Here is a 20,083-nt window from a genome sequence, read left to right as displayed (position 1 = left end):
TACACACTATCATTCTACCCCTTTGAGTAATATTGCATTCTTATGACCAAAGCAAGAAACAATGTTTCATTGTTTGACAGATGTTCTATTGTCCGCTTTTATTTCTCTGATGTTGCCTTCAGAACTGTCATAACACAATAGCATCATTATGATACACACAAGCAATAACTCCATTACAGAGCAATGCTAACTTTCAACATGAGCTACTGACACCATACTGCACAACACCAGCTATTACAAGGCTGTCATATTAGTAAACATCATTAGTGTCACACTCACCTTTGGGCTTCTTGACACATCTCTCGTCGGAGTTCCTGTGGTAGCCCTCCTGACACTGACAGCTGAAGGTCCCCGGCTCGTTCACACACTCCTCCTTGATCCCAATACACCGGATACCGTCCGCGGCACACTCATCGACATCTGGAAGACAGGACCACATTCAGCCTAAGCAAAGCCGACACATTCAAGTTGTCAGTGTTACAGTGCAGGTACATTCAGGTTATCTGTGGTGCAGCATAGGGGACACATTCAGGTTGTCTGTGGTGGAGCATAGGGGACACATTCAGGTTGTCTGTGGAGCATAGCCGCCACATTCAAGTTGTCAGTGTTACAGTGCAGATACATTCACGTTATCAGTGGAGCATTGGGGACACATTCAGGTTATCTCCGGAGCATAGGGGACACATTCAGGTTGTCTGTGGTGGAGCATAGCCGACACATTGTCAGTGTAACCGTGCAGATACATTCACGTTATCTGTGGAGCATAGGGGACACATTCAGGTTATCTGTGGTGGAGCATAGGGGACACATTCAGTTTATCTGTGGTGGAGCATAGGGGACACATTCATGTTATCTGTGGTTGAGCATAGGGGACACATTCACGTTATCTGTGGAGCATAGGGGGCACATTCAGGTTATCTGTGGTGGAGCATAGGGGACACATTCAGGTTATCTGTGGAGCATAGGGGACACATTCAGGTTATCTGTGGTGGAGCATAGGGGACACATTCAGTTTATCTGTGGTGGAGCATAGGGGACACATTCATGTTATCTGTGGTTGAGCATAGGGGACACATTCACGTTATCTGTGGAGCATAGGGGGCACATTCAGGTTATCTGTGGTGGAGCATAGGGGACACATTCAGGTTATCTGTGGTGGAGCAAAGGGGACACATTCAGGTTATCTGTGGAGCATAGGGACACATTCAGGTTATCTGTGGTGGAGCATAGGGGACACATTCATGTTATCTGTGGTGGAGCATAGGGACACATTCAGGTTATCTGTGGTGGAGCATAGGGGACACATTCAGGTTATCTGTAGTGGAGCATAGGGGACACATTCAGGTTATCTGTGGTGGAGCATAGGGGACACATTCAGGTTATCTGTGGTGGAGCATAGGGGACACATTCAGGTTATCTGTGGTGGAGCATAGGGGGCACATTCAGGTTATCTGTGGTGGAGCATAGGGGACACATTCAGGTTATCTGTGGTGCAGCATAGGGGTCACATTCATGTTATCTGTGGTTGAGCATAGGGGACACATTCACGTTATCTGTGGAGCATAGGGGGCACATTCAGGTTATCTGTGGTGGAGCATAGGGGACACATTCAGGTTATCTGTGGTGGAGCATAGGGGACACATTCAGGTTATCTGTGGTGGAGCAAAGGGGTCACATTCATGTTATCTGTGGAGCATAGGGGACACATTCATGTTATCTGTGGTGGAGCATAGGGGACACATTCAGGTTATCTGTGGCGGAGCATAGGGGACACATTCAGGTTATCTGTGGTGGAGCATAGGGGACACATTCAGGTTATCTGTGGTGGAGCAAAGGGGACACATTCAGGTTATCTGTGGAGCATAGGGACACATTCAGGTTATCTGTGGTGGAGCATAGGGGACACATTCATGTTATCTGTGGTGGAGCATAGGGGACACATTCATGTTGTCTGTGGTGGAAAATAGGGGACACATTCAGGTTATCTGTGGAGCATAGGGGGCACATTCAGGTTATCTGTGGTGGAGCATAGGGGACACATTTAGGTTATCTGTGGTGGAGCATAGGGGATACATTCAGGTTATCTGTGGTGGAGTATAGGGGATACATTCAGGTTATCTGTGGTGGAGCATAGGGGACACATTCAGGTTATCTGTGGTGGAGCATAGGGGACACATTCAGGTTATCTGTGGAGCATAGGGGGCACATTCAGGTTATCTGTGGTGGAGCATAGGGGACACATTGTCAGTGTAACCGTGCAGATACATTCAGGTTGTCTGTGGTGGAGCATTGGGGACCCATTCAGGTTATCTGTGGTGGAGCATAGGGGACACATTTAGGTTATCTGTGGTGGAGCATAGGGGACACATTCAGGTTATCTGTGGAGCATAGGGGACACATTCAGGTTATCTCTGGTGGAGCATAGAGGCACATTCAGGTTATCTGTGGTGGAGCATAGGGGACACATTCAGGTTATCTGTGGTGGAGCATAGGGACACATTCAGGTTATCTGTGGTGGAGCATAGGGGACACATTCAGGTTATCTGTGGTGGAGCAAAGGGGACACATTCAGGTTATCTGTGGAGCATAGGGGACACATTCAGGTTATCTGTGGTGGAGCATAGGGGACATATTTAGGTTATCTGTGGTGGAGCATAGGGGACACATTCAGGTTATCCTTGGAACATAGGGGACACATTCAGGTTATCTGTGGTGGAGCACAGGGGACCCATTCAGGTTATCTGTGGATCATAGGCACACATTCAGGTTATCTGTGGTGGAGCATAAGGGACCCATTCAGGTTATCTGTGGAGCACAGGGGACACATTCAGGTTATCTGTGGAGCACAGGGGACACATTCAGGTTATCTGTGGTGGAGTATAGGGGACACATTCAGGTAATCTGTGGAGTATAAGGGACCCATTCAGGTTATCTGTGGTGGAGCATAGGGGACACATTCAGTTTATCTGTGGTGGAGCATAGGGGACACATTCAGGTTATCTGTGGTGGAGCATAGGGAACACATTCAGGTTATCTGTGGTGGAGCATAGGGGACACATTCAGTTTATCTGTGGTGGAGCATAGGGGACACATTCAGGTTATCTGTGGTGGAGCATAGGGAACACATTCAGGTTATCTTTTTCGCACTAATCTCAGTGGAATAATATCATATATAGCGACAAAATATTGTCACAGCACTACACCGACAAGCAGTATGTCACAAGACTGCACCACCTACCCTTGCATATGTTTCCCTCCTGTAAGAAGCCCTCGCTGCAGGCCTTACACTTGGCGTCCCCTGACCCGGTACAGCCCTCACACGATATGTCACACGCTGAAACAGACACATACATAAACTACGAGTGCTCAGGCTAAAACAAGCTGGCTCATTCTTTTTCAGTCTTACTTTAACGCAAAGGCAAATATTATTGTGATGTGGATGTTTTTCATTTGCAAACCTTTATGTGAACTTCTGGATTTGAACCAGGGAAAGTGTTTATGAAAAAGCTTGGGCTCGTGGAACATTAACTAACCCAGAGGTAATCAACCAAGAGACCAGCGCACACTAATTATATTGCAGGTAAGTCCTATACATGCTTTGGTCGGAATCGGTACAAACACTACAGTTAGGCAGTTATTTAAAGCAGATGACAGCATGGACAGAAAAGAAACTTAGATAGTTATTCCACTTAGATCTACTTTATTAAAAAAAAAAAAATACCCTCACAGAACCTAAGTCCATCTTGTTGCATTGAAAACATTAAAAAATAAAAATTTCTAAAATTTCTAAATAGCAAAAGGCACCAGTTCAGCATGTACGTGACAGACCTGCACAGTTTCATGAAAAAATATGGAACGGTTTCTGAGTTATGCTCCGGAAACGAAACGAAACATGACGAACGGTTGCACGTACAGAGCCCATTTCTATATCCCCCGCCAACTTTGTTGGGCGGGGGATAATAATAGAATGGGTCTCAGCCATTCAGAATATGACATTCATGTGTAAGTTTAGAAAATCCAGGAGCTCCCTTCACATGGACTGCTGCTCATAACCACACCTTCAGACATTGTTCTTTTCATTGGATATAATTCCATCCACTGCAGTAAATTGTATTGACGGTCACAATAACTTTTGCCTTTGAGTAGAGCAGCACAAAAGCATCACCTAGTGGAATAGGCTTGTTGAGAGAGACATGAATAAGCCCTTACTTGACCTAGTTGAAAGAAAGCAAGAGTACTGGAATCTGTACTTTACTAAGAAAGTGTTATCCCAAATATAACATTTATTACATTAAGATACTTTGTTTGAATTACTTCGGGCCTATCTTGTTTGACATGAAACCTATTGATACTCTCTCTCTTCCAGTGCAGACCCAATGTTGATGTGGAGAAACTTACACAGACACGAGTGAGATCCCTCAGTGTTGATACAATACTGATCCTCATCACAAGGTGGCGTGTCGGTGCTGCACTCATCCACATCTGCAATCATGAAGTTGGAGAAGTCAAAATCAGCATTACTTAATAATTATATTGGTACACTTGCACTGTAGATAGCACCAGATTCCACATGGAAGCAGCGTCAAGTCAAACGGTCAATGGGTCAGTGTGTATTCATATTGCATTCTCAGCTCAATGGGCTTATGCAAGGAAAATGCATCCTCATCACATGCTTAAAGTGAATGTGAAGATGTAAAAACATTCCATTTAGCAGTACTTTTATTGACAATGATTATGGAAATTTTATTAACTTTTAATGCTCATTTAACAGTGTGGCATTACATCGCCTATAAGTATTTCAATAATGACGCATATTATCTCATGGTGCATTTCCAATAACATCCTCTTATATCTCCAGGGCTAAAGCTGCATTAACTCCTGGATCCATTCCTCAGAATCCTGTGCTTCTTTCAATCCCCCCCTTTCCGAACTAGGCTGGAATTGCATGACTCGATTGTACTGTAGCACCACCAGTGTCTATTACGAGTTGTGTCCTTTCTATGTCCCTCCTATTGACCAATCAGACTCCACTTTTCAAACACTTGCATAAGCTTGAACCTAGAGGGCAGCGCCCAGGCAAGACGGTCTGATCAAGTTCATCGAAGAAAAGTTTAACACTCCCTACATAGGACACCCAGTGTGTATGTATTGTAGCACAAGACTAGAGCACATAATAAAAACATGAAAAGATTTGGAGACTATCGGTTGATGCCCAGTTGACTGTACACATGCTTTGCAATTCCTGCAACGGACCGAAATCTGCATGGCAGTTGCCATATTGTTTACGTAAAAGATGCCAAACTCTGAAATTCCAACCTAGTTCGGCAAACTTGGAAACTGGACTTTTACAGACAGTTAACGCCCTTGCTTTGGGAAAATGTATAATCACATGATATCAAAACCTTCTGATTATCATATGTAGCCAATAGAGGCAAGGGTGTTGAAACAGTATTATCAAATTTTCTTTTCAGTCAGTACACGACACAATCAGGACAATTAATACCTTTACAGCCATGTTCCTCCGTGTGAAGCCAGCCTGACTTGCACTCATCGCAGCCCTTGGGGCCATCTTCCCAGCAGGTGCCCTTGCATGATATGTGACATGCTGCAATGCAGAACATTGTGTTGTCATGGCGATGTAAGATAAAGTCAAAATTACATGAAGTAAACTAAACTTGCAGCTTGGAAATACCAAAGTGTCCTAACTGTTGTTGAGTGAACGAATGTTGGTTTATGCCACAGACAGCAATATACCAGCTATATCAGCTTGGTTATAATTTAGCCTCAAGTAGGCAAACCATTGGCGGATGGCATAAACAGCAACTCAGCCCATCAGGGGCCTCTAATCTTGGTTGACTTGGTTGAATGCAAATGGGTTGACAAATTATTACCTAGAGAAGTATGTATAATACAAGGGACAATCAAGAGAATCAGAGCTGGAAGATTGTTGGTTACTCGGGTATTCCTACGTGGCAAAATGAGAGCTACAACAATTACATACATCTACAAACTATGTGTGTGTCATTTTTATGTTGTTCAAAATATCCATCCGAGCACTCGTCACACATGTCACCACGGTAACCAGCATGGCAACGGCATTCCCCTGATCCTCCTCTGGTTCCTTCCCCCTGACAACAGAAAGAAATATATACTAATTGTTTACAACTAGCTATTTTCTTAATTATCTGACTGGTGCAAAATGGCTCACAATAAGAGAACATAACTGAACTCTACAATGATAGGTTGCTTAATTGCCAGGACAAATACAAAATGAACTAGGTTCTGTCTTTAATATAGTAATTGCATGAGTCCAATAAATTGTTTAAGTCCAGACACAGTAAACTACAGATATAATGAACTCAAAGGGACCACTAATTTTAGACTGTTGTAACTGAAGTTTGTTATAAGCATATATACAGCAATTGTTCAAGGTTTTACGCAGAAACGGACAAAGAAAAAGAATTTACTACAACCCATGGGACGCACAATAATATCCATTGTACCCAAAACGCAACAAAATCAGTTGTGGGCTTCTGGACCAGTACTTTTGTAAATCAGCGTAAAGCCCTGACAGACATCATTGGAAATGCCCGAGTCACAAAATGCACATACTGTCAGACACTGCTTTCTCGAACCTAACTGGAATTCGTTGAATTAACTTTGAGATATTCGGACGTTTGAGATAGCAAGGCATGGATAGCCAGACAGATCAAGTAACAGTATCAGGTCCATGTCAACAAGATTGAATACTTGAGACATTAGGAACATAACACGAGCGTGAAGGCTTGGGTCCTTCTCTAAATTGCTCATAATCACCTATCTCTGACTTGATGTTACGTCAGAAGTTAATTTTTATTTAGTCTGTTCACTTGGCAGAAACAACAAAGTGCCGCTCTAACCTCAAACTTGTTAATTCACTGCTTGGATATTGTGAGTATCGTATTGTGAGGATATGGTTTGATACCTTTATTCTGATTTTGATTAACCAGGAAGTGCAGCCATGTTTTTACTCATGTCTATAGTTTGATACCTTTATTCTGATTTTGATTAACCAGGAAGTGCAGCCATGTTTTTACTCATGTCTATAGTTTGATACCTTTATTCTGATTTTGATTAACCAGGAAGTGCAGCCATGTTTATACTCATGTCTATAGTTTGATACCTTTAATCTGATTTTGATTAACCAGGAAGTGCAGCCATGTTTTTACTCATGTCTATAGTTTGATACCTTTATTCTGATTTTGATTAACCAGGAAGTGCAGCCATGTTTATACTCATGTCTATAGTTTGATACCTTTATTCTGATTTTGATTAAACCGGGAAGTGCAGCCATGTTTTTACTCATGTCTATAGTTTGATACCTTTATTCTGATTTTGATTAACCAGGAAGTGCAGCCATGTTTTTACTCATGTCTATAGTTTGATACCTTTATTCTGATTTTGATTAACCAGGAAGTGCAGCCATGTTTATACTCATGTCTATAGTTTGATACCTTTATTCTGATTTTGATTAAACCGGGAAGTGCAGCCATGTTTTTACTCATGTCTATAGTTTGATACCTTTATTCTGATTTTGATTAACCAGGAAGTGCAGCCATGTTTTTACTCATGTCTATAGTTTGATACCTTTATTCTGTTTTTGATTAACCAGGAAGAGCAGCCATGTTTTTACTCATGTCTACACACGTTGTCTCAATTGTCAATAAAGATTACCATTTACAATTTGAATTAAAAGGTAAGTACATAATTGGTTGAACATTTGGTTCAAATTTAAATGTACTTTTACAAAGATGTTGGACAATGTTGTGAGGAAAGGTACTAGTTATATCTCGGAGAACTGCTCACCACTATGTGAAATGCTATTTGCACTTCTCAAACTGTAAATGTGGCAAATACCAACACTGAGAAATCCTATAGTAAAATCATATAGTAAAGTCAAAACAGAAGCCGAGTCCAAGTTCGAGATAGCCCTAAGAAGTTTCATCTCGAATTTGATAACAGTGGTCAAATTTATATATATTCATGTAGTGAGGCGGTCGAGGCTGGAGAAAAGGTTTGACATATCGGTACATTTGGGATGATGGGGTCCGACTATATGTCTAATTACACACATTCACACACTAACTACAATATATTGATCTCCAACTGATATATTGATTGCTGCATTCTTCACAAGACTCACTGAACATACAGAGAATCAGCGTGATTAATGGCAGAGGGACTCACATCACAGTTGCCAGTTCCTGTACAGGGTCTGTTGGGATCTCCTGGACACGGCTTACACTCAGGGCCAAACGTGTTCTCTGGACAGCATGCTGGAAAGTAACAATGTTTGACATTAAGCACACGGTTCTCAGGTCCTTGCCATAGATCTCATGTCAATAATCATAGATTATTGGGTCCCTGAAATACAAATACTGACTAGTAAACTGATCTAATTGTCAATATGTTCTGAGCAAATGATCATTGAGAACATTGTTTCCATACGAGCTTGGGTTGTACATATTTGCAAAGAGTATGTTGATTAGCAGTTACAGACTAACTTACAGTACATTCTTTTATTACAAAAAAAAGAATGAAAAAAGATCAGCTTTGACAGACTTCAGAGTTGCATCCTTCCTCAATAGGTAAGAATAAAATGAGCTATCGTGAATGCACATAATTTCATCTTTTTCTTTTATGTTAACGATTGTTTGGTTGAAACCAAGAGGCAAATCATTATCAGCAAACTCTCACCTTTGATACTATCAATGCAAAGCCATTGGTGGAAATCATAATTGTCCTTTTTAGCAAATTCTTTGAACCAGAAGGCTTCGATCCGATCTTCAAATTCTTCTAGCATTGAGTGACACTATACAGATGAAAATAAGACAATCATACACTGTCAACAAACATACATATCATGGCACATTGTTTGATATCTTAAATATTAAATGATGAAAACCAAAAATAACAGACAGTGACTTGTCATAAATCAGAATGGTGTTTCCAAATGCTCAGAAGCATGGGTAAACTTTGGCAAGGAGGTTATCGCATGTGTTGGCATAAGCTCTTTACCTGTTCAATAATGGGCTAATCAACATTAGAATGGTGCATCATTGTCAGTGGGGGATTCACTGGCGTTCACACAACTGTGCCATTTTCCTGCCCTTTGGGCATTCAGTAATAGGATTAAATAATGTAAATGTAATAATAATAATCAAGTTTGGACCAGACAATCCAGTGATTGACATCACGAGCATCGATTCACACAATTGGGATACATGCATCAACCAAGTCAACGAGTCTGACCACCCGTTCCCATTAGTCGCCTCTTACAACAAGCATAGTCGCCTTTCACGGCAAGCATGGGTAGCTGAAGACCAATTCAACCCCGGATCTTCACAGGTCTTGTTTCATGGCTCAATTTGCATGTGTATTTTCCATGTGACAATCTATGTTATCTTTGTTCACACTCTTGAATTGTAATTGTAATGTATATACTGATAGTTTCAGCCATCAAGTAACAAATTAATAATTAACAGATTAATGTGAACATTTCATGAGTTGGAAAGGCGTTCAAATATCAAAAGTTTCTAACCAATAATTTTTGCATGTCAGTAAAAATTCCCAAACCTTTAGCATGTTTAGAAAAATTAAGGTAAAAGTGTTATGAACATTAAACCTACTGTTCACATAAAACGTCACATGCCACAGTTGTCATTGTAGGTGTTTTTTCACACACTGCCACAAAGTTGCTTCTATCACACCATGATTTTCTTTATCTTGCTAGCCCACTGAGATAGCATGACGCAGTTTAACATGAATACCCCACTCAGACACAGTACACTGACACTGTGCTGACCAGTCCTTGTTTTAGCCCCTTAATGCTGAGCGCCAGACAGGGTAACAACAAGTACCATCTTTTAATGTCTTTTAGAATGATGCGACCGGAGATCCAATCCCGGACCATCAGCTCTCTGGGCTGACACTTTACCACAGAGGTGACTTTGAAATCCATGAGCACAAATATGGTGCTGACAAACCAAGAATCAATCAGGACAAATCTTATCCGGGATTGAACAAGGATGATAAGATTTTGGAATGTCTGAGTGCTGCAAACTGTGCAGATTGTGGAGTCCCAGATGACTGGCCCACCAGTATATCTAACATGTAGTAATGTGTAGATTTAGTAATTGCAAGATCAGCATATTTTTTTTACAGTGTTAGAAAAGCTGTACTTTGTTTAATCTTTGTAAATTTGTTTTCAAACATTAGACTCTTACCTCTTTTGCACCTCCCTTGCATAAATGATCCTCCATGATTTCCACAAGGCGAACCTCACTGTCATAAAAATACACATGTGACAACATACAGGATTTCAATATTCCAACTCAGTTTAAGTGTTACATTTGTTGTAAACACTCCTCATACATCTGCCCCAAAAAGCCTAGGTGTTGACAAATGATCAATGCAGTGAGTGAATATTGCAATAAATGCGTCAGCAATTTACTATTAATTAACCAGTTATAATCATGAAGTCTTTGTAATTGTATGGCATTTAGAAGTGAATACTGATACACATAAGGATGAGAATTTATGGATGTCAACTTCTTTTTAATGAGGAACACAGAGTTGATATCCATAAATTCTCTTCCTTAGTTATAATCATGACGACAGTATCACTTGCCGCTGGCAAATTGTTTCAGAACATCACATCCTACCTCTTGGCATAACTTCCCAGAGATTTTTCTTCCCAATTTGTATTACCACCTCCATAATTTGATTTTGCAGTCTTTTTCAGTCCCTGAAAGAAAACAATGTCGCGTGAGATGATAAAGTCTTGTGGGCAATGGGCACAGTTGAATTTACATTGGCATCTACCCTGTATAGAAAGAATTAGGTAATGCTTTTCTGTATTGTAAACATGGTAAAAAGACTAGTAAAGTATAAAGATGTTTTGACATCAATTTTAGAACTTGCATTGTTTAATTCTGTTCAGTGTAAAAAATTCTGTACAGTTGGTGGTGGACACAGATATTCTCCCAGACACTCCTGGACATTATTTAGTAGGTCTGGGCTTCACAAATGTATCAATGCATGACACAAATTTACACTTGACTGTGCTCATGGTATGCCTATCTATGTATCATTCATGCTTTAATTCTTTATTGATTCCTTCAAAAGTAATATTTGCAATAATAAGTTTTGCAATACTCTGTCTAGTATTATTTCACTGCCTATCAGGTAAGAAACTGTAAAATAATAATAATACATAGACTGATAGAGCCTTAATCGAAACAGTCATGTGAGCATACACAAACTGGTTGAGTGCAACAAATGTCTTAGACAATGTGAATGTCTTTATGATATAATAGTCACAATTAATTTCTAGAGTGACACACATGACTGAATTGAGTCAGCGGACAAAGTGGTGTTCAGGGACTTTAATCACTGGTCCAAAAATCCGACTTTAATAAGCCTAGACCATTATTTCTGACATGGTCCCTGATTAAACCCAATTACCATGCACTATACTTACCTCCTCAAAACTGCTGACTAAACCTTTGCATGTGGAACAGTCAGGCGTCTTCTTCTGTTTAGCTTGGACAAGAACAGGCATCCCTAACAGTAATATGAACACAAACACAACAACCAAAGCATTCTTCACCGACACGCACCCGGCTAAGCTTGTCCCCTTCCTTATATCTCCATGCATTTTGGGGGAGTTAGTGCCTGTCGAGTTGGGGATGATTTTGAAAAGATAATCAAAGAAACAACATGGAAAATGACTGCAACGATTCCTGTTTAAAAGAAATGCACAGTATTTGTTGTTCGACGAGGTCTTGTTTGCGTTACCCGAGACGATAATTCCAGAAGCGAGCAAAACGTCCTTATCTGTGAACGGGCACCTGCTTCTAAACGCTGTATCTAAACGGCTCGGAGCGTGGTAGTGGAATATTATGAACTTATAATGATTACTACACGTTTGCCCGAGCCTCGAGCGCCTTTATCCACAGTCCAAATGCTCACGTAAGTATTAAGACACCCATTTGGTGACTGCAAACACAGCGAACCTACACATGTTGACTAGCAGCCGACATTCTCTTAATTTCATCCAATCAAAACTGGCCACGACATTCATTTCCCCTATAACGGTTAAACTAAAATTAGGACTTCTGGTTAGGAAAATGATCCAACTCGAACGACTTAATTAATTTCAGGCAAATGACACCTCATTAGGTAATATATTACGACATTTTGAATTCAGCATGTAACTGTACGAGTAATCATATAAATGATTTTGACTGAAGATAAACGTCATATACCGAACAGACATAAGATGGATATGCCGATTTCGGTTTTAAATTCAGATGTCTGGAAATGTTTGATCTTTGAGAGATCGGCCAATCATTTCAACACACATACTTTTGTTTTACCGTAAATTATGGTTTGGAGCTATTTACTCCATGTATCGATGCTGAAATGGTAAAATAACTGTTCTTTTCACCCCTCGTAATTTTTCATGTGAATTTTTGTTTCAACGGCTCAACGCAGAAGCGAGTAGAGTTCCCCATTTAGGAACAACCAGAGAGGTATAAGTCTTTGAAAGGCATTCAGCAATTTAAGTGAGGGAGAATTTATGGCTGTCAACTTCTTTATCACGAGGAACATAACGTTTCGGAGTATATACTTACTCCTACATCAAGTGAATAAATGCTATGAAGCAGATAATGTATGTATGTATGTATGTATGTACCTGTAAGAACAACAAAAGTAATAATATACGATCCGATTTAAAAAAGGGAGTGAGTTTGGTTTTACTGCAGGGGACACCAGAAATAGGCTTCACATATTTTACCCATGACGAGAATCGAATCGTCGGCCCGACGAGCGAACGCTTTAACCACTAGGCTATCCCACTGCCTAATTTAATGAGAATGTATTTATTTGCAATATGTGCAACAAGTATCTGACGGGTCTAGAGTGTACATATTGTAAAATACACGCAGAAATTTGTGCCGTAAGATTAAAGTTACAGTAACCATGATTATTTACGTTTAGTGTACTTATATCATACTGAATCATGATAACTGCTAAGAACAATGAGAATAAGAAATCCAATCCGTTTTTGTATATATTTAAAAAATAATTAAACGTAAAAACAACGTGAGAGACAGTTTGGTTTGACGCCACCTAAAATATGTTATTATTGAGGTTAGTACAGGCGAAGTGAGGTGAAAAAGGTGTTTAACGTCGTGTTCAAGATTATCGCACTTATAGTTTTTTAGCGGCGTACATGTATACGCATAGAGTTATCGTTCGTTGCAGTTATGAACATGTCAGACATTGCTGAGACATCATCAGCAAACATGAGAGAACACAAATAATTAATTAAAGATGTGCCAGTAATACTCTGACCACTCTCTCTTTTCATATGGGTGCATAACTTGTTTATAAATATAGATATTCTATCACAAGCAGGTATATTATTATATATTGATGTGGTTATATCCAAAAATGTGCCCTTAATGCCGCCTTCACACAGTGAATGCAGAACTTTCGAGCATCAAATGCCTTGATAAAGTCAATGAAGAGGCAGTAAAATCTTTCCCTTTTCTCACCAATGTATACATTTCTGAACAATAGCCAAAAATAACAAAATAAATGCTTGGTTGGTTGGTTGGTTGTTTAATTCCAGCTATATGACGGCCGTCTGTAAATAATCGAGTCTGGGCCAGACAATCCAATGAATGATATCACGAGCATCGATATGCGCAATTGGGATCGATGACATGCATCAACAAAGTCAGCGAGCCTGGAAAAAATATATTAAAAAAATGTAAAAAAATAAAAAATAAAAAAATATATAAAACATGCCAATAGTGGGGTAATGAGGCCTAAAGTCATCTTGTTCATTAATAATTTTATGACTTTCACACAAAGTTTGTAGACGTCTGTTTAAAATGATAGTTGACAGTATAAGACAATGATAGAAGTACCAATATAGTTGTATAGTTGTTGGGGTCAGTTTAAAGAGACGCTTGTTAAAGATTTGAGTAAGAAATTGTACAGTTAGATGCCTAGAAGTTTTCAAAAGTTAAACAGCGACACCCTCTGGTCTTGGTGATGTGTTATTAACACCTTTTACCATATGAATTAAAAGTTCGCTAGTGTAGTGTTTATGTACATTGCAACCTGACACGAAACCCCAGAGCAGAGTTAAATGCTCATTACACGAGTGGTGAACAATGGAGTTGGCATCCCCATGTTTTTGACTTTGGTTTGTTGTTTAACGCCGCACTCGGCAATATTCCAGCTATATGTCGGCGGTCTGTAAATGATCGAGTCTGGACCAGACAATCCAGTGATTAATATCATGAGCATCGATCCACGCAATTGGGATCGATGACATGCATTAACCAAGTCAGCGAGCCTGACCACCCTATCCCGTTAGTCGCCTTTTACGGCAAGCATGGGTTGCCGAAGACCTATTCTATCCCGGAATCTTCACGGGTAGCATCCCCATGGCTACCAATTGCGCTCCCTCCCTTGCCCATCTCTTTTTTATGTATATGAATAGGAAGGAATTTCTACTGGTATTGTCAAAATCAAAACCCAGTAATTTGGTCAAGAAGTTCAACTAATGCTTGAGGAATATGATGATCTGATCTCGTTCAATAATGGTCAAAAGCCAATTTGCTTCCAGTGAATGTGCAGAACATTTGAGGCATCAATGAAACAATAGATGTCCGATGCAATTTTCTTTTCTGACTTGTACATGTACCTTATGTTCCCGTGTTTTACGTTCAGGTGGACGCTTGACTTGCCTTTGCATGTATTTGTGACGGTGGCACCAGTGGGACAGGATACGCTCAGCTTTTCGCAAATAGCTGGTAGCATCACTACTTGATACTGATTCATAAACACAGGTTTTAGTTGGAATCGTATACTGGACTTCCAAAAGCTTTATTGATATTCTTTGTCACAGTCGAATGTCTTGACTGAGGCATATACTCCGAAACGTTGTATTCCTCATAATAAAGAAGTTAACATCCATAAATTCTCTCTCTCATTACAATACAATATCATCTGCAAATAAAAGTATCAACAATTCTATATATTCAGGAAAAAGTTGTACCCCTCTAATGTTTTCGTTGTCTAAAGTATCAACGAGTTCGTTTTTATACAGAGAAAATAATAAGGGGCTTAAAACACGCCCTTGTTTTAAACCTATGTGAGATTCAAATATATCTGAAAATTGTCCATTAGACTTTACGATATTTCTAACCTTTTCATACACAGATTTAATAGCATTAAACATATTTCCTTTTAGACCTATATGTTCCAAGAGATATAATAAATATTTTGTATCTACGGAATCAAACGCTTTTTTAAAATCTACGAAAGCGACGTAGAATCTACCTTTACGCTGAGACAAATGCTTGTCGATTCGAGCATTCAAAACAAAAATATTATAATAAATTTACTATTTCATAGTCTCCATATGTATGTTGTGTTTTAACTAATACTAATGTACACACCGTTTGTGTTCAGTCGGAAACTTAAAGTCAATGCATCAATGTTCAATAATGATATAATCATAAAAGTTCATTTCAAATTATTAAGTACCATAATAATTAAAATGATACTGAAGAATATACACAAAACATTCCGAGGCAGATATTCTAAAGTACTGTAGGAAATGCTAGAAAATGCCTTTTGTCAGTTAAGAAAGGATAGACTGTTGCTTTGGAAATGTTGAGTGAGTGAGTGAGTGAGTTTGGTTTAACGCCACTTTTAACAGTATTCCAGTCATATCGCGGCGTGTCAGCTTAATGTGGGAGGAAAGCCCGAAGTGATGCACGTCTCAGACGTTTACCACTTCGGTGAAACCCACGAGCACGGGTATGGTGCTGACAAATTGAAATATTGAATAACTACCGATCCGCCTACCTACAAGGAGTCATATCAACAATATTACAGGAGAAAAATGAGAACGAAAACAGTAAGTTCAGATTTAGTCCAATGATGGCGGTCTAAAACGGACTATAGAACTATGCGCAAGTGACTCCGTGATAATTATAATGATATAATGATAATAATGTAGTCTTCCGAAAACATCTAATCAACACAAAATAATCACATGGAGAAAATTCTAGATGTGCATCTTCTAAAGAAGTTTGTTTTATCAACACTGCTCCCATGATGCATGTTACATTACACTTGCATAGGCATAGCCACGGTACACGACATGGAGCCCGTACTAGAAAATGCATACAAGTTCTTTACACTTTAGAGAGATATAGGGAACCATGTATTAGTTTAGATGGGTTGAATTACCGAACTTTCCAAGCAATGGGATTTTCAGTTCATACCACCAAGTCTACGGTATGAAAAATAAAATTAAAAAGGTATGGGGGGGGGGGGGGGGGGGGGATCTCAAAAACAAAACCGGGACATAAAAGGATATTAGATAGCTTTGATACCGGGTGAGTAGGTGTACAAGCTGTATGAGCAGAAGGTACCTAAGAGCAGTTTTCAGGGGGAAATATTCCATCCTGTCGATGAGGTCACAGTTTCTCCCCACCATTCATAACTATCACAGTCAGGGCTTCCAGATCATTTACCCTGATATATCATTTCACTGATTACATGTGGCTATCGGAAGGTTGACAAAAAGCACCCATGGTACCACCAGGTAGAGGTAATCGTGTTTTGCTCGCCGCAACCCGTGATCTGGGGCGTATTGATGGATGTGAGCTAGTTTTCAAGGTGAAAAGGAAAACTGGTGATTTCCATAAAGAAATTACAGGCGTGTTCATAGACTAGTTGGAACATTTGCCCATTTTAAACAACCGCAGTGTCAGTCATGGATAACGCCAGGTAATACAACGTTCGCGAACCAGATACAGTCGAGCCAACCATGAATAGTCTGAAGCCGACCATACAGGAATATATGACATTGTCGACTTCAGACCATCTGAAACGAAAGTTCTTGGAGATAATTCGAGTGAATAAGAAACCAGTAAAGTACAAGACGTTGTCTTACGTACGCCAGTCAGACATTTTGACACAGCCCTGTTGAACCTATCTTTGCTAGCTACAAGGTTCGTGGCAAGACATAACGAAACATTCAAACTCACACATGTCAAAGGGAGGATCAAAGCAGTCTTTGCTTGCTGTCAGCCTTGTTGAACCAGTTATCATACCTTTGGGTGATAATACAGATTCAAATACGTCATCAGCGAAGATAGATGCTACCTCAAGAAATCATCTATAGAAAAACAAATACTTTTTGATTCCAAAACCACAACCTTCCAGTACACATCCCGTTTCATAGCTTTTAACTATTCTATCATTTATCCAAGCAAATATAATGCAGTACATATCCTAAATTGCTACCCCAACGCACCTGTCAATTGAGTACAATATTAGCAATATGTCCAGACCGTCCCCAACTCGGGTGAGGATGCACGGGCCGGTGTGAGGTCATCGCCTTGGGACAGGTGTTAGGTAATTACCTCAGGTTATAGGCCGTTTCATACATGCATGACAACACAAAATATTTTCAAAGTTTATCACCATTTTACCTGTATAGGTACATTTTAAGGGTAATCACAGTGACAGTTAGGATAGGCTAGATTCGGTCAATTTACGTTACTTTGATATATGCTATTTTCATAGCCTAAGGACTCGTATTTATTAAATGAAGCCAGAAAAACATTTTTCTAGCATTTCCGACAGTACTTTACCTACAACCCCCTGATATGCCCAGGGTTAGGCGGAGACATATTAGAAATATATTCTTTACCTTGTCTTACTGTTTTGTTTACTTGTGTGTGTTGTAGGTTGTGTGTAGACTAACATTTAGTCTCTGAAATCTTATATTACACAATATCCTTCTTGACTCTAAAAACAAAAAAAATTCCCTATGCTGATGCTGTGGAATAGAGCTAGCTTGAGCTGGCTAGACTTGCTTTTGTATGCATTTCTAGATTATTATTTTTTCATAAAATAAATATATTCCACGGTCATGGTGCAGGACTACGTTGTATGTTGTAAATCAAATGATGAATCCCTCAGGATGAAGAGGCAGTTTTTCTTAGCGACGATTGTAGTCGTTAGTATTCTGCGTTTGCATTGTGGGACCATTGCAGCTTCATCTGTAGACTCTTAGAATAAGGAATAGCGTACTGTGCTTTACTGCTTTTGTTTCGTTTGTCTGCTCTGCTGAATACAGATGTAAGATGTTAGTACGTTCCTGTTTCCATATACTCAGTCTGTATCGATTAATCCATCACATTAACATGACTGTAACTAGTCTGTTATTATGAAAAACAGTTACTAGTATCATTCGAAAAGAATTCTTTACATAGGTAACCATGGATCCTTGATAATAGACTAACTCTGAATTTAGACTGCGACCAGAAATCAATACTCGAACGCATATGACAACATGTCGATCTTTATATTTCTTAAGTACATGAAAAGCAAAGAGCTACACGTTCACGGCTATCATGTAGACAGAGGTACTAAACAATTGGTAGTGCTACAGAAACAGGGAGGGAATACCATTACATAAGCCGCATATTGTATACATGTAGGACATAAACAGTGTTTCAATGTAGAGCTAAGTTATCTGCAGATTTACCTAAACTGGATTTGGAGGTATCAAATGTTATATTTAGAGCGGCTAAAGCTACAGGTAACACAGCTATATATTGAAAACACTGTTTTGTTAATTTCCATTCTACCATGACTAAATCAAACGCGAACTATTTGGTGTTAGCAAATGGGTTGTCGTCGAGAATTTATGGAAACAAAATATGGCGATCTATATGCCCAAGCAGTTTGTTTTCACCGTAATACTTCACGTATGACAGGCACTGAAAGCATGTAGAACAGCGACTTCATAAGCTAACATGAGGTCATCAACAGAAAACTAAGCAAGCTCTCTGTCCTGCAAACTTGGATTACATTCTCCCTGCATAGATTCACTAGTATGGGTCGTAGCGAGGATATTCGTGAACGATCATGCTAAAACGCTGAGTTCAAGATTAAAGGGTCTAAATGATCAGAAACAACGCTTCAGTATATCATTTTTCTGAAAAAATGTTCAATTTAGACAAACAAAGATAAAACAAAGGCGCTCTGATTATAACCTCTTCTCAAACTGACTGATGATCTGTCCTATTGGCCTCGTGGCCGACATACGGGAAATAAATTCTATTCTGTTTTGTTCCGTATTACTTTGAACAAATCATGATCAATTTACATTTTTGTGCAAAAGATAAAAAACCCACTTAATTGTGCTTGGTGTTTTCAATTAACAACACGCAAAAGTAACATATAAGTGTAGGCTTACAAAAAATGTGCATGTAAATAAAATAATCAGGTCGGCAAAGTTTCAGGCGCATTACAAAAGAGCATGTCGATATGTACCGGTATTCACCTTTTAATCTTAAAATCGTTTCCAGCATTAAGTTGACTTTCAGGCTATTTTAAGATTGCATTTCGCTCGTGTCTTTTGGCAGAGACCGAGTGAGTTTGATCTTACGCCGCTTTTAGCATTATTCCAGCAATATCACGGCGGTTTTGGCAGAGAAATCTTATGAATAAGGAAAGGGTCGTATCGCTATCATTTATCTATACCCTACATGTCATTAGTGATTAGAGAGCTGGTCATGCGCTCACTCATCACGGTCGGGTAGCCAAGTGGTTAAAGCGTTCGTTCGTCACGCCGAAGACACGGGTTCGAATCCCGATATGGGTACACTGTGTGAAGCCCATTTATAGTGTCCCCCCGCCGTGAAATTGCTGGAATATTGAACCCATACTCACTCACTCGCTACAGATGCAGGTTGTATTCGATCCACGCAATTAAGATACGATGCCATGCATCAACTAACTCAGCGAGCTTGACCACCCGATCCCGTTAGTCGCCTCTTACGACAAGCATAGTCGCCTCTTACGGCAAGCATGGGTTGCTGAAGACCTATTCTATCCCGGATCTTCCCGGGTTACCTGGCATGAATACGTTTTGAGAGGCGTTATAATGTCCTCTGCTGCAGTACCCGACAAAAGATGTGTATTCAGCAAG

General features: G+C 39.7%; 1 protein-coding gene across 2 annotated transcripts in view; it reads right to left on the bottom strand.

The window, feature by feature from the left end:
- LOC139444989 (cysteine-rich with EGF-like domain protein 2) overlaps nt 1-12,075 on the bottom strand; it is a 28,646-nt gene extending 16,571 nt beyond the window's left edge. For both annotated transcript variants that reach the window (XM_071226027.1, XM_071226026.1), the window contains exons 1-10: nt 11,522-12,075; nt 10,704-10,786; nt 10,266-10,323; nt 8,737-8,851; nt 8,227-8,315; nt 6,002-6,128; nt 5,504-5,605; nt 4,399-4,482; nt 3,239-3,334; nt 280-420 (exon numbers count right to left, since the gene is read on the bottom strand). In XM_071226027.1, coding sequence (XP_071082128.1) covers nt 280-420; nt 3,239-3,334; nt 4,399-4,482; nt 5,504-5,605; nt 6,002-6,128; nt 8,227-8,315; nt 8,737-8,851; nt 10,266-10,323; nt 10,704-10,786; nt 11,522-11,698 — 1,072 coding nt within the window. In that variant the 5' untranslated portion in view covers nt 11,699-12,075. The remainder of the gene's footprint in view (nt 1-279; nt 421-3,238; nt 3,335-4,398; nt 4,483-5,503; nt 5,606-6,001; nt 6,129-8,226; nt 8,316-8,736; nt 8,852-10,265; nt 10,324-10,703; nt 10,787-11,521) is intronic.
- Between the last annotated feature and the right edge of the window lie 8,008 nt (nt 12,076-20,083).

The sequence above is a fragment of the Haliotis cracherodii genome, unplaced genomic scaffold (assembly GCF_022045235.1).
Source record: "Haliotis cracherodii isolate W230 unplaced genomic scaffold, xgHalCrac1.p SCAF_6, whole genome shotgun sequence".
In the NCBI taxonomy this organism is placed as follows: domain Eukaryota; kingdom Metazoa; phylum Mollusca; class Gastropoda; order Lepetellida; family Haliotidae; genus Haliotis; species Haliotis cracherodii.
The sequence above is the reverse complement of the archived record's forward strand: the minus strand, read 5'-3'. Positions and strand labels throughout refer to the sequence as shown.